This window comes from Microtus ochrogaster, chromosome 18 (assembly GCF_000317375.1).
Source record: "Microtus ochrogaster isolate Prairie Vole_2 chromosome 18, MicOch1.0, whole genome shotgun sequence".
NCBI classification, from domain to species: Eukaryota; Metazoa; Chordata; class Mammalia; order Rodentia; family Cricetidae; genus Microtus; species Microtus ochrogaster.
In genome coordinates this window covers 65,665,262-65,680,380 of record NC_022020.1, presented here as the reverse complement: position 1 = coordinate 65,680,380, position 15,119 = coordinate 65,665,262, and the positions used below count along the sequence as shown (strand labels likewise).

The 15,119-nt window shown below is 42.3% G+C and overlaps 1 protein-coding gene across 1 annotated transcript in view; it reads left to right on the top strand.

The window, feature by feature from the left end:
* Znf236 (zinc finger protein 236) overlaps positions 1-15,119 on the top strand; it is an 88,455-nt gene that overhangs the window by 28,458 nt on the left and 44,878 nt on the right. The window contains exons 10-11 of the mRNA XM_005356415.3: positions 10,091-10,363; positions 11,295-11,498. Coding sequence (XP_005356472.2) covers positions 10,091-10,363; positions 11,295-11,498 — 477 coding nt within the window. The remainder of the gene's footprint in view (positions 1-10,090; positions 10,364-11,294; positions 11,499-15,119) is intronic.

The window sequence follows — 15,119 nt, the reverse complement described above, 5'->3', positions numbered from 1 at the left end:
TGTGGGTTCCAGGGATTGAACTCAGGTCAGACCTGGTGGTAAGTGCCTTTATCCACTGAACCATCTTACTGACCCTTTTTAAACTTTTGATTATGTATCTGTGTCTTTGTTGGGGGTGGGGGTTATGTGCACGTTAGTGCAAGTGCCAAGGGAGGCTAGAGGTGTCCCGTCTCTTTGAAATGGAGGTACAGGTGTTGTGAGCCATTGATGTGGGTCCTGGGCCTCTGTAAGAGCAGTGTGTAGTTAACTGCTGAACCATCTCTCCAGCTCTCACGTAGACATCTTTTGTTTTTTCCCTTGAGAGAGGGTTTTTTTTCTGTGTAGTCTTGACTGTCCTGGATCTCGCTCTGTAGACCAGGCTGGCCTAGAACTCATAGAGATATGCTTGCCTCTGTTTCCCAAGTGCTGGTTTAAAGGCGTGTACCACCACTTCCTGGCCCCATGTAGGCATTTTTATCATGTAAAAGCAGTGGCAGTTTTGCAGTTCTTTTTTGTTTGTTACACGTTATCCATGTATAGCCACGGCTGGTCTGGAACTTATTGTTTAGCCCAGACTGCCCTCTAACTTGCTTCTGACTCTCAAATGCTAGGACTGCAGGCATTTACCACTGTGTTTGAGCTAATTCTTTTTGTTCTTTTGTTTGTTTTTGCTGTTGTTCCTGTTTTTGAGACAGGGTCTCTGCATATAGGTTGCTTTTAGGTGAAGGTAAGTACTGGGATTGCAGGTGTGCTCTATCATCTCCGACTAGTGCTTCTGTCTTTACTGTCCTAAGAGCTGGGATTGCAGGTGTGCTCTATCATCTCCGACTAGTGCTTCTGTCCTTACTGTCCTAAGAGCTGGGATTGCAGGTGTGCTCTATCATCTCTGACTAGTGCTTCTGTCCTTACTATATGGGTTTGTCCTCACATGGAGTTGTATAGAAGTCATGACAGAAGTTTGCTACCTTCTCAGTTTGAAGGGAATGATTTTAAAGCTTTATGATTGAATCAGATTTTGGAAATGCTCTTTTGTGCTTGTTTTGTCAAATATGTTCATTGTAATAGTATTGAGTGTTACCAGCGCCCTTTCTTTTTCTTCATTGTAACCATATTGAGTGTTACCAGGCCCTTCCTTTTTCTTCATTGTAATTGTATTAAGTGTTACCAGCACCCTTTCCTTTTCTTCATTGTAACCATGTTGAGTGTTACCAGTGCCCTTCCATTTTCTTCATTGTAACCATATTGAGTGTCACCAGCGCCCTTTCTTTTTCTTTATCTTGTGATAGTATTGTATTATGCTTACTATATAGTGTGGTATACTGTAATCGGTTTATTAACGTGAAACAAGTAATGTTCCCTATGCTCTTGCTCTGAAGGCAAAGAAACAGGGACTGATGAAGACAGATATGCTAGGCATTGAACTCCCTTGTCTCACTCAAGCCTCTTATTTATTTTTTAAAAAATAACACATTGCTGGATTTGGCTGGCCTTGTTATTTTAGATTTTATTATAATTTATATGTGTACATCTGTTGGTAAAAAGAACTGTATTGCCCCTACTTTTAAATCAGCTTTTTATGTCATTCCATTGTGGGATACTTGTTCACAATGAAATAGCTTAAAGAATTGTGGTCTACAGAGCTAGTTCCAGGACAGGCTCCAAAGCCACAGAGAAACCCTGTCTCGAAAAAAAAAAAAAAAAAAAAAAAAAAAAAGAATTGTGATTGATATTTTCAAAGGGCTAGTTTTGACACTTAGATATATTCTGCTGTTTTGTGCTTGCACACATAAAAATAAAACTTTTCACTTTATTTAATTTCATTTTTATATAACACTTATATAACATTTTCCAGTGTTATGTTTTTTTATATCACAACTGCCTTAAAATTCCAGTAAAGCAATTCAGGTATTAGGATTGTTCTGCCTTGTTTCTTCATGCAGAACAGAATCAGTGAGCAAGAAACTCCTTCGTTTGTTGGATGCTCCATTTAGTAGAAATTATTCACAGTTTATAGATGATTCCAAATGAATACTTGGCAGTAAGCCTGAAACAGTGTCCAGAATCCCAGCGTTCTTGACCTGAGGGAGACACAGGGACATTAGTCCTTACGCCCTGTTTCCCTGGAAGCAGAGCTGGGAGTAATTTTTTGAAACTCTATCATGGACTGCTGACATATTTCACAACATTATAAGTTATTGGTAGAGCATCTTTACATTATGCTATCATCTTTGCTGCGGGTGCTTTGCATAGCCGCTGCCGTGTCTCTGCATTGCTTGATAAGCCACCTTTGGTTGTGTCCTCCAGGCGGAGGTTTATTGTAAAGGTGCCAGCGAGCACTCAGGGTGATGTACATGTGAGCAGATCTCCTGGGTCTATCTGTGGCTCTCCAGAGTTTCTACCAACTGTGAGGAGATGGCCTTTGGACATGAACATTCAGCTTCTCTTTGGATGACCTTAATCAGGCCCATGGCATTTTCTGCTGCACAGAAGTGATGGAGGGAACACAGAATAATGTCTTTGTAGTACCTGTTTCTGCAGTGCTAGTCACACACAGCTCTACACAGCCTGCAGTACCTGTTCCTGCAGTGCTAGTCACACACAGCTCTACACTGAACCGAGGACTGAGCATCTATTGTCATCAGGATACCTGTGTCCTATCTGGCCTTGCTGATGGTTAAGAAGGAGCTCCTGGCTCTTCTTCAGTTTTTGTACATGTGGCTGCTGAGGTGGTAGAGATGGAACTTCCTACTATAGGTAAATGTGCTGAAGAGTTTTATATCAACTTGACACAAGCTAAAGTCATCGGAGAAGGAACCTCAGTTAAGAGAATGCCTCCTGGACTGGAGAGATGGCTCAGCCATTAAAGGCTAGGCTCACAACCAAAAATATAAGAAAATGCCTTCCGTAAGATCCGGCTGTAGGCAAGTCTGTGATTGATCGGGGAGGGCCCAGCCCATTGTGGGTGGTGCCATCCCTGGGCTGCTGCCCCGCCCCCTGGGTTCTAGAAGAAAATAGACTGAGCAAGCTGTGAGGAACAAGTCAGCTAACAGCACCCCTCCATGTCTTTTGCATCAGCTTCTGCTTCCAGGTTCCTGCCCTGACTTCCTTCAGTGATGAACAGTGCTTTGGAAGTGTGAGCCAAATAAACTCTTTCTTCCCCAAGTTGCCGTGGTCATGGTGTTCCAAAGCAGCAATAGAGACCCTGACTAAAATAGTCAGTGTCCGGTGTTGAAGGAGCATATTAACTCCATTTCTAAGAATATCTTTCTTTCTTTAAGTATTTTAAAAGTTTAAAGTATGTGTGTATCTGTGTATGGGTATGTGCACATGGGAGCAGATGCTGGTGGAAGCCTGAAGAGAGTATCTGAGCCCCTGGAGTTCCAAACATTTTTGTGAGCTACCTGACAGGACTGCGGGGAGCTGAGTGCTGAGCGCTGGAAAAGTTCACAGCCTGTCTGAGTCCCACTGAACATGTCTTTGTGAATTGTGCCTGAGTCTTGCCAAGAGCTCCTGGAGCAATCCCAGGAGATTTTAGAAGAGCCATCTTGTGTGGTCTGCCTGCTCTTGGGGGCTTTCCTGGGTCATCTGGCATATTTAATAGCCTGATTGAGAAGACTGCCAGAGATGCCATCTTCATCTTGTCTCAGCATCAACTTTCTAACAGAATTGAAACCTTAGTGTCTCCCACGTGTCTCATACACGTCTCACTGTCTGTAACTAGCACCCCGCTGTCTCACTGAGACAGAGAAGACTCTAGTAGTTTGTCTTCAGGTGAGGGTGCACTCCTGGGTTTCCTGAGAGTGGATAAATCTGGAAACCAGACAGTGTCTCTGCTGAGGCTGATCTCAGAATGCTGTCAATGCTCATGGGATATGTTGAGGTTCAACTCTGAAGATTTCCATATCTAGCAAGAGTTAATTTTTAAATTAAATTTTTGATTTTCAATTTTATATATGTGTATTTGTATGAATATATGTCGTGTGTAGGGGTACCTGTAGAGGCCAGAAGAGGGCAACTCCCCTGGAGCTAGAATTACAGGTGGTTATGAGCTGCCTGGTGGGGATGCTGGGAATCGAACTCAGGTCCTTTGCAAGAGAAGGAAGCTCTCTTAACCACTGAGCTATCTCTCCAGCTCTTCTAACATATTTGCTGTTAAGAAGCTGACTATGATACTACCGAAGCCCGGTTGTAGCTTTTGAAGTACCATCCATTAGATCATCCTCTGTTAACTCTGCCCCATAAGGTACTGCACACACATGGAGCAGGCTCTCTCTTACAATTCAGCTGCCACTAATCATGAAGTCTGTTACTGGGACCTGTAGGACTGAGATCTCGGCAAGCAGTAGCAGGCAGCAATATCTAAAGCATAAGTAGGCCAATTTTAACATTGATATCAGCTATTTCTTATATTCCACAAACATGGCTTCATCTTCAGCATCATTTGAAAGGTGAATTGTTCTCATTGGTTTTTCATGGTAGCCAATGTGCTTGTGTCGCCAGTAGCTTTTTACCGATAAAGCTGCTTAGAAATACCAAGATCCCAGTCAAGAACTGCCTCGTTAAGAGCAGGCTCAGCATCAGTTAGTCACTGCAACGCCAGGACCCCTTTTGTTTCAGCAGCTCCAAGTGCGTCTTAAGCACTCTTGATATCTAGGCACATCAGTGAATCCAGCTGACGGTTGGTGACCGTCCTGCACTTGTGAGCCTGAAACATCTGGCCAGGAGGGCGATGTCTTTCTGGTGAGTGCTGGCACATCCAGCACACTGGAGTACTTCAGTCAAAGGCTGTCAGTAGAGTCCAGTTATATTTTCAGGCAAACCGTCACATGCCTCTTCCATAGGACCTCTGTTGTTTTTAATGTGTTCTCTGGTCTGTACCTGAGCCCAGGCTTGCCAGCTGTCTGGAAGAACCCCTCGATGCTCTGCGTAGGTCCAGCATTTTCTCTGTGGTAGTGAATCTTGGTGGTCCAGCTTAGTTGGATCTGGAGTTGGACCTCTCTGGGTGTGTCTTTGAGAGTGTTTCCAGTGAGGATTACCTAGAGGTGAGGCCCATTGCGTGCGGGTGGTGAGGTAAAAGCAGGAAAGGGAGAAAGCCCTGATTTGCACAGCCATCCTCGACATGAGCTGTCCGTTCTGCTTTGCCTTCCCCACCATGGTGGACTGGCACTGCTGAACCTACGGTGTAAATACATGGTTTGTGTCAGGCATTTTGTCGTAGTGCTGAGAAGGTTAACTAACACGCTATCGTTGTCTTCTCTTTCTTTCTTTTCTTTGCTTTTCTTCCTTTTGTTTTTTGAGACAAGAGTTTCTCTGTGTTATGGCCCTGTCCTGGAACTTCCTTAGTAGACTGGGCTGGCCTTGAACTCACAGAGATACTCAGCCTCTGCCTCGCAAGTGCTGAGATTAAAGGTGCGTACCACCACTCCATACTGTTTTAATTTGTGATGGAAATTTCCTCATTATAAAAAGTGTGCTTCTAACACCACAGAAAGCTCAGGCTCCTTCCCTGTCCCTCTATGGTCTCACCCCTCTTGCACTACCAGGGGCTGACCAACAGGGTGGGCCCACCTTGTCATTTTGTCTCCCTTTTTGCTTTCTGCTATGGTTGCTGCTAATATTGGAGTCAGTGTTGTCTGGACCATGTTCCCATGTGTTGACAAGTGAGGAAAACAGAAAGGTCTTGGTATCCAGTGCCTGGCTCGGTACAGCCAGAGAGAGGCACTTCGTTGTTGGAGGCGTTCTTCAGCACTCTGTCCTTGGAGTTAGTCACACACCAGAACCCGTCTTAGCCCTTCACAGCTCTACTGCACAGCCCTGCCCTCCTGGAGAGAGTGGTCACTTCAGGGGCTCTCTTGATTCCTTTGGAGCTTGGTGTAGTATTTGACATGGGAAGTTGGGAAAACAGGAGAACAAACTTCTTTGAGGTAGCTGTACTCAGGCCCCAGAGTGACAGGGGGCTTCATCTGAACCTCAGGTCCCATGGATCCTGGTCTATTAGTTAACACTTAATATGTCAACTTTCTTATCTACAAATGGGGTGAGTGATGGAACAGACAGAAGAGAAATGAGTGAGAAAGTCCGTGTTCCACGTGTGGATGGTGCCAAACACAGGGATAACAACGTTGCTGAACATCAGGAAATTACGTTTGACTGATGATGATGCCCAATTTGCACAGCGTATTTAGAGTTCACGCTGCTCAGTAAGGTGCACGGCACAATAGAAGAACACATACAGGGGGCTGGAGAGATGGCTCAGTGGTTAAGAGCACTGCCTGCTCTTCCAAAGGTCCTGAGTTCAATTCCCAGCAACCACATGGTGGCTCACAACCGTCAGTAATGAGGTCTGGTGCCCTCTTCTGGCCTGCAGGGATACACACAGATAGAATATTGTATACATAATAAAAAAAAAAAGAACACATACATTCTGTTGTTGCTTCTGCTTCTAAGACGGGGTCTTGTTGCAGGGGAAGAGCCACTCATTTGTCTCGGCCGCCTGACTAGCTTAGCCCTGAAATAACCACATAGAAACTGTATTAATTAAATCACTGCTTGGACCATTAGCTCTAGCTTCTTATTGGCTAACTCTTACATCTTAATTTAACCCATTTCTATTAATCTGTATATTACCACGAGATCGTGGCAAGGTTCTGGCATGTCTATCTCTGGTGGTGGATCCATGGCATCTCTCTGACTCCACCTTCAACCTCCCAACATTCAGTTCCATCTTCCCCGCCTACCTAAGTTCCACCCTATCAACAGCCAGTTTCTTTATTCATTAATGGTAATTACAGCACACAGAGGTGACGCCCACATCAGGGTCTCCTTTAACCTTGTAGCTTTGAACTCTGTAGCTGAACCTGACCCCAAACATCTGGTCCTCCTCATCTCCACCTCCCTAGTGTCGAGATTACAGGTGTGTACCACCACAGTTGGCTATTTTGTGCATAACTATGAAATTTTAATGTATTTTTACTAGATTGAATGGACTTATTTGGAATGCCCATTTCTTAACTGTATTGTGAAGAGATTGTTACTTAATTTGGGGACTGACAGGCCAAAATGGTACCTTACTGTATTTTGAATTTCTATTTTCTCTTAGTGAACAAGGGTGAGAGCACCACTCTGTGTGTTAAGAAGCACCTGCATTTTTATGTTGGATTAATTTTTGCTTTATTCTTGTATTTTTGTATTTTTATTCTTAATTCTTGTACTTTAAAAACTATAGTATTTTCGTATCTTTTTGTGGCACACATTCTTCAGCCTTTTTTATCTGCATGGGAGAAATGTTTTGTGTATATGAAGCTGTGTTTTTTAAACGTCTTCTGCATTTTGGGCTTTGTGACATTTATACTTCAACAATGTGACAGAAACACGGCTTTCTCTTTAAAAATTTTAGATTTTTATTTATTTGTGTGTATTAGTGGTGCCTGCATGCTTGTGGGGGTCAGAGAATTAGAGGAGTTGGCTCTTTTCCACTGTGCGAGTCTTGGGGGTTGAATTTGAGGTTGTTTGGCTTAGCCACAGGTACTTGTTCCTAGCGAGCCTTCTCCCTGGCTCAGAGCTGCCTCCTTTGCCTAGTGCTCTCATACCCCTGCAAACCTCTCTTCTGTCCCAACACATGTAAGTTGGTTCTTTTTACTTGCGGAGTTACAGTGCCACCTTTATCTACCCTCCAGGTCTAGCTGGGTGTTTTGCAGACTGTTCTAGTCTCCTGCTTGGCCATTTCATTCTATATTGATAAGGTATATTCATCTTGACTTTAGACTTGTTTGTAAAAGCTAACACTAGATGTTGAGTTTTCGAAAATTAACTTTCATCTTGAAGAATGTGATCACTCCCCTAAATGTGTGAATATATTGAGGAGGAAAGTGCTCTCAGGTAGGAAAGCTTACCTCACTAATGTAGAATTGGAAATCTGGATTCAGTTTTTCTTTTTTCCCAGACATATACATACTATATTTGAGACAGCCTCTGTACTGTCAGTTTGCAGTCCCTGTTAGATCTATTCTTAGAAATAATAAATTATAGCTTGCCAGTTTTATATTATGTCCTCTTATATACTTAAGTACATAGTTTTCATTTCTAGAAACTCAGTCTGATGGCTAGGGCGACTTCCCAGCTCTAACAATAGCTCCCGTAGTTCTGTTACTACTTCTCTCCCTTCCTTACTCGCTCCCCCATTTTCTTCTCTATCAGAATTTTTCTTGCCGAGAATATTATTAGAGAAAATACCTTTATTCCTTTGGCATAAATGGAAAATTTTCTGTATTTAATGACCATAAAGAGGAGATGAGAGATTTTCTTTTTTCCTGTACAGACAGACTGAAACTAATTTAAGTTGAAATTTCATTTACCTGATTAAAGTGTATTCTTTATGTGAATTATCTTGTTACTGCTATGGATGCTTGTTTGATTTCACAGGTAAATCTGATTGAAAATATTAAAAGAGAGGGCTAGAGAGATGGCTCAGTGGTTAAAATGTGTATTGTTCTTTCAGAGGACCCAAGTTCAGTTCCCAACACCCACATTATGCCTGTATTGGAGCTGCATGAGACCTGACAAACTCTTAAGGCCTCTGGGCACTGAACTTTCATGTACATCTTCCTGCCTCTAAAACACACACACACACACACACACACACACACACACACACACACACACACACACACACAATTAGAATAAAATATTTTCAAAAAGAAAATGCTATTAGTAAAAAATGATTGTGTTTTAGTTCAAGTTCTTGATCTTAATAAATAATTTATTTCCATACATTATCATTTTTTCCTCCTAGCTTTGGTGTATAAATTCCCCAGATTTACACATGTTGTATGTGTTTTTGCCTTAACCATTAGTTCCCTATTTTTGCATTAGAGCTTGCCATTTCCAATTTATTTGTATGAGTTTATGTTTGTGGTTTAAGATGGTAAATAAATATCAAGCATCTTTCTGTAAGGTTTCTCTCCTGTCTGCCAGTTCCTGAATAACTACTCTGAGGCTTAATAGTAGTTAGAAACTATTTGGCCTATTAGATCAGGCTTATTAATAGCTATCTCTTACAACTTAAATTAAGCCATTTCTGTTATTTTACATTTTACCATAAGGCTCATGGCTTATTACCTCACATTTTGCTTCTCTGGTAGCTGCTGGCATCTCCCAGACTCTGCCTTCTGTCTCCCTGTCTCTCTGGATTTTCTGCCTAGCTATATTCTGCCCTGCCATAGGCCAAAGTAGCTTCTTTATTAACCAGTGGTAATAAACATATTCACAGCCTACAGAGGGCCGTCCCAAATCATCTCCTCTTCTGTTCTTGTCCTTCAAGTTGATCGTGGAGTTATTTTTAGATGAATATTTATTAGTTGAGGGTTTCATACAATGTGCTCATCCCCTTCCCTAACTCTACCCCAAACTGCCCCTCCCATTTTCTACCCAGCAGACTTTGTGTCTTTTATTCTTTAGATATTATTTAAATAAAACTGTCTTCCCCTCTCCCAGCAGCTGACAGTTGCTAATAGCTCCGTGGCCAGTGGGTAGGATTTCCTGCCTAGCTTCCGTTCCCATACCAGGGTTTAGTCTGCTCTGGGCTCGTCCGTGTTTCATGCAGGTTGTTGTAGCTGCTGGCGTCTATGCACAGCTCTGCTGTGTCAGAGCACACGGTTCCTTACCGTAGCCCACCACCTCTTACACTCCTTCCTACCCTCCTTCTTGGTGATCCTTGAGTCTGCAGGGGTGCAGTTCCATTTAGGGATGAGCATTCTTTGGGCTCTTGCTCTGCAGTATCATGGAGTCATTGGAGCACACCTGCTTTCCTCTTATCCAGATGGAACTCTGTGCTGTGAGCCCTGATTTATATGTTCCTGTGTGTCCAGTTAGCCGCCTTAAGTGGGGCGTTGTGAATTGCTTCCTCATGGAATTTTAGGGCTTCCTTTAAGATTATTATCCTTGATAATGTCCATAATGCAGGACTTTCATTTTTCTGTGATGGATCGTGGGTCTTTGACAGAATGCTTATAGCTTCCTGTTGGCGCAGTGAGCTGCCTCAGCAGGCCTCTCCTGGAAGGATGGGACACTGTAGGACCTCGTCTGGACTATTCCCTTTGCCTTGTCACTGCAGGCTCCATTCGTGAGGAGAACGGGGTACGGTGGCATGTGTGTCCCTACTGCACAAAGGAGTTCCGGAAGCCCAGTGACCTTGTACGCCACATCCGCATCCACACCCACGAGAAGCCCTTCAAGTGTCCACAGTGTTTCCGGGCCTTTGCCGTGAAGAGCACACTGACTGCTCACATCAAAACTCACACTGGCATCAAGGCCTTCAAGTGCCAGTACTGCATGAAGAGCTTTTCCACCTCAGGGAGCCTCAAGGTGCACATCCGCCTCCACACAGGTGTGCACATGCTGGTTGGGGCGCAGGAAGTGCAGTGGTGGAACTCTCCAAAGTCTTTCTTCCCTCCTGTCTTCCCATTGATCCTCATGGAAACAAGGATATGGTGGGAGAGTGATTAGAAAAGTAGTGTTTATAAATGAACACATTTGCAATGGGTGACCAGACTTTAGCTTTAGACACATCAAACCTTTCTAAGGAACAGGCATGTATTCCACAATCTCAGGAGACCTGCAGGCCTTGTCCGGGGCTCCATATGTTTGAAAGCAGCCATGTTATTGAGATAAAAATTCATGAAGTATACAGTTCTAATTGAAGCATTTTTATTGTCTCCTACTCCAAGTTTCATATTCCCTAGCATTCATTCCCAGGGCTCCTGTGCTGGGAGGATGGAGGAGCCTGGGGAAACGAAGATTGGCTTTCTTTGTTATATTCTCGTTTAGGGAATCTTCATTTCCATTTACTAGTACAATTATGAGAGGAAATTGCTTTTGTAGAGGGAATGTCTTGCCTTATCATTACTACCTAAAGACAGTTACCTTTCTCTGCTTTCTTACAAGAGAGCAGTTGTGTCTTAGCACGGTGTGTGTCCTCTCCGCTCCCTCCCATGAGGAGTGTTGGAGAGACGGGGCTCTCTGGTGCAGTTTGGACTTCTTCAGGATGACTTGTTATTTGAATGTGCATGTTTTACAGCATAAGGATCTGTCTTTAAGATAGCATATGTCTTTTCTTACTTGAAAAGCTATTGTATGGCCTAATATCTATAATAGTACTAATTAAAAGCAAGAAGTAAATAACTGATTCATAAAACACATGAAACTCTGAATGTGGAGCAGCACGTAGTCAAGTCTGAAGTATTTTGTGTGAACATTTTTTGTTGTTATTGACATATAATTCCTTGAAATAACCCTAAAATGCTCTTTTGTTTTATTAGGAGTTAGACCTTTTGCTTGTCCTCACTGTGATAAAAAATTCCGAACCTCAGGCCATAGGAAGACTCACATAGCCTCTCACTTTAAACACACGGGTCTGCGGAAGATGAGGCACCAGCGCAAGCCTGCGAAGGTCCGGGTGGGCAAGACCAGTGTTCCTGTCCCTGACATTCCTTTGCAAGAGCCAATTCTCATAACGGACTTGGGTAAGATGGATCATGGAGTGCTGTGGCTGATCAGATGCTCTTCCTTTGGGGCCTTGTGCGGGATGTGTATAAACTACGGTAATGTGCAGGAAAACACGCATAGTATTGATGACGTCTTCACTAGAAATTGCTTTGTTGGGCTAGTATGTTCCACAGTCAAGATTAAAATCTTAAAATACTGCTCAGAATGCGGTTTTGTTTTAGATGAGTAGTATGGAAGGAAAAGTAGTCTCCTGTGGATTCTAATTAAATAGGTCCTCCTGCCTTTAGGGACCCAGGAAGGCGGAGAGGGATTTTCAATGCAGAAGACCCAGTGCAAATTGTTACTTGTATCTTTGGATTCCTGTTCTGCTGTTTAATCTTTATGCTGGAAAGAAAAGGAAGTTTGTTTATTATCACTGATAGTATAATTAAGATATGATATGGATTTATTAGCCAGCCACACACTCCCTTGTCTGGGAAGGACCTTCTTTCTCACAGAAGGCACCAGGCAGCTCTCCTTTCCCTTTTTATCAGTGTCTTCCATGTGTGCAGCAACCACAGCTCATTACCATCTTTTATTTACCTCCAGTTCCTACTGAGCCCCTTTCCCTCCCAACCAGCCCTCTCTACTTCTGTGTCTTTATTCTCTGCAGACACTATGCAGGAAGTCACCTGTTGTTCATCTCTGTGTCATAGCTGCAGCGCACATGCCATACCCAGAAGTCGTGTTCCACAGCAGCTCTCCCCATCTCCAGGTCTTGTTTCCCCACCCAACTCTTCCACGAGAGTCTCTGGATCTTGCACGGGGTGGTATAGATGTTACACTTTTGGCTGAGGTCCAGAAAGTCAGTTATTCGCATCATTTTGACCAGTTTTGAGTCTCTGTGTGAACCGTTGCAGATCCTAATTCCATTCTTGAGGGCTCCACCGCAGTGACTCGTTGCTCATCTCATGAACTCCCCCTGCTCATTGCTGCCACACTGTAGTTAGATTTCAGGGTAAGATTTCCATGGGGGTGCAAGCATTTGGACTATAGCACTCATTAAGTTTTACAGGTAGATTTACATATTATACAGTCTCCATATTAAATAATTTTCCTATTCAAAGTAATCTAACCTGAGCAAGCATAATACCAAATATACCATGACTTAGTATGACAAGAGTTAAGGGTTGTGTGGAATTAAATCTTAGGTTGATGTAAGTTATAGCCTAACAAGGGGATGATCAATATAGCCATTATCTCTCTTTAAACACTTATAATTCTTAAAATTATATGTGCTTATGTGTATCTTACGGGATGTATACATGTGAGTGCAGGGACCCCCAGAGGGCCTAGAGCTGGAGTTACAGGTGGTTGTAAGCCACCTGGTATAAGAGCTAGGAACTCAGCTTGAGTTTTTTACAACTCTGTTATGTCCTTATAACTGCTGAGCCACCTCTCTAAGCTTGATTATGACATAAGAATATGTAGCAGAACAGTTGAGAAGAGAAACATTCAAATTCCGAAATATCAGGAGAAAGATCAGTTTAAACACAGTGCATTTCTTCCTTTGTTCCCCCTTTGGAGACAGGGTGCCCTCTGTTTCAGGCTGTGGATAACCTTAAACTTGCCACCCAAGAGCTGGGGCTGCGAGCTTTCATGGTCACTCACAGATCACATGGCATAAGGGGCTGAACCCAGAGCCCTGCATCTGCTCAGTAAGCATTCTACCTTGAACCATCCTCAGCCTCATAAAAAGTTTCTTATAGTGATGTCATTTTTTATATTTAAATATGTACTCTTAAAAGCATGCATAAAATATGTCACATTCTAAGGTATAGAAAAATGAGTAAATTATGAGAAATTAGTATGTGCTATAATCTTTGATTACAGTTAAATGAAAACATAATTTAAAAGCTGTCTAAAATTTATTTATGAAAAGAAAGACTTAAAACAAGTCACCTATTATAAATGGAAATAAACAAAAACATAGTGTATGGACTAAAACTGTCCTCAGGAAAGAAAGGCTTTTGAGTCCTTCTTGTTAAAAATACGAATGAAATACATAGTATTTTTCTTTGAAGATCAGATGACAGAATGGAAAAAGTAGCAGGAAGTTATTAGTGTGTAAAATAATTTAATAGAAAGTAGTGATTTTATAAAACTTTAAAAAATTAATAGTGAAGTAGATAGTATGACTTGTCCCCAACGAACTAAAGGGAAAATGAGAAAACCTATAGGAAATGAAAAAAAGCAATGAATATAAATACAAATGAGATTAAAAAGTGTTTGCAGATATTCTACAACTCGTTGAAAAAGCATTTGAAAAGTTAAGTGAAATGTCTGTTTTCCTGGTGAGTATCCTCATCAGTATTGTTAAGAAATGGAGACTGCAGATACCACAAATGACAGACAATAGAAGCACATCTCCAGCACACTCCACTCTTGTGTGAGTCTGGTAAGCTTTGTGGGAAGTGTAATTGTCCCATTAGATTGTTTCTGAGATAGAAATCAGTTTACATGTTCTGTACTAGCATGGAGGAGTTGGGTTTATTCCATAGTTTACAAAACAATAGATTCTAATATTTTCTTTTCAGGTTACAAATCAGATTAAACAACTTTGGATTTCTTTGTTTTTTGAGACAGAGCGCTCTCTCTCTCTCTCTCTCTCTCTCTCTCTCTCTCTCTCTCTCTCTCTCTCTCTCTCTCTCTCTCTCTCTCTCTCTCTCTCTCTCTCTCTCTCTCCCTGGCTATACTTGAACTTGCTCTGTAGACGAGGCTGTACTTTGGGTTTCCTGACTTCAAATTTGTGAATCTCTTATTCTACAGACTTTTCTGAGGTTAAAGTGAAACATTTTGTTCTTTATCTTCACAGATGTAATAGATGGGATTTTCCTTTAGTCTAGACTGAGGTGTTGTATGGAGGCCCCTTGTTTGTTCCCGGCTGCTCAGCCCTAAAATAACTACACAGAAACTGTATTAATTAAATCACTGCTTGGCCTATTAGCGCTAGCTTCTTATTGGCTAACTCTTACATATTAATTTAACTCATTTCTATTAATCTGTGTATTGCCACGTGGCTGTGGCTTACTGGGTAACGTTTCGGCTTCTGTCTCCAGCAGGGCTACATGGCTTCTCTCTGATTCTGCCTTCTTTCTCACAGCATTCAGTTTAGTTTTTCCCACCTAGCTCTGTTCTGCCCTGCTCTGCTATGGGCTCAACAGTTTCTTTATTAACCAATGGTATTCACAGCATACCACATACTGAGATACTTGAGGGAAACAGTTCTTAGTTATAGTGTTAGCTGCACACTGTAGACTATTGTGACCCTTTTTTTATTCTTCCTCAGTGGATGTGAGTATGTTAGGCAGAGTTGGCTCTTTGGAGGCTCTAGAGAAATTTTGGCTGTGGCGATCATTTCTGATACGAACAGGACAGGGAGGATTTTGGAAGGACATTGTTACTGTTATGTGACCTGTTTAGGAGGTAGATGGGCTATTTAGGTCAGTCTGGTTACATTCAGTATAATTTTTTTTTTGTTTTTTTTTTTTTTTTTTTGGTTTTTCGAGACAGGGTTTCTCTGTGGCTTTGGAGCCTGTCCTGGAACTAGCTCTGTAGACCAGGCTGGTCTCGAACTCACAGAGATCCGCCTGTCTCTG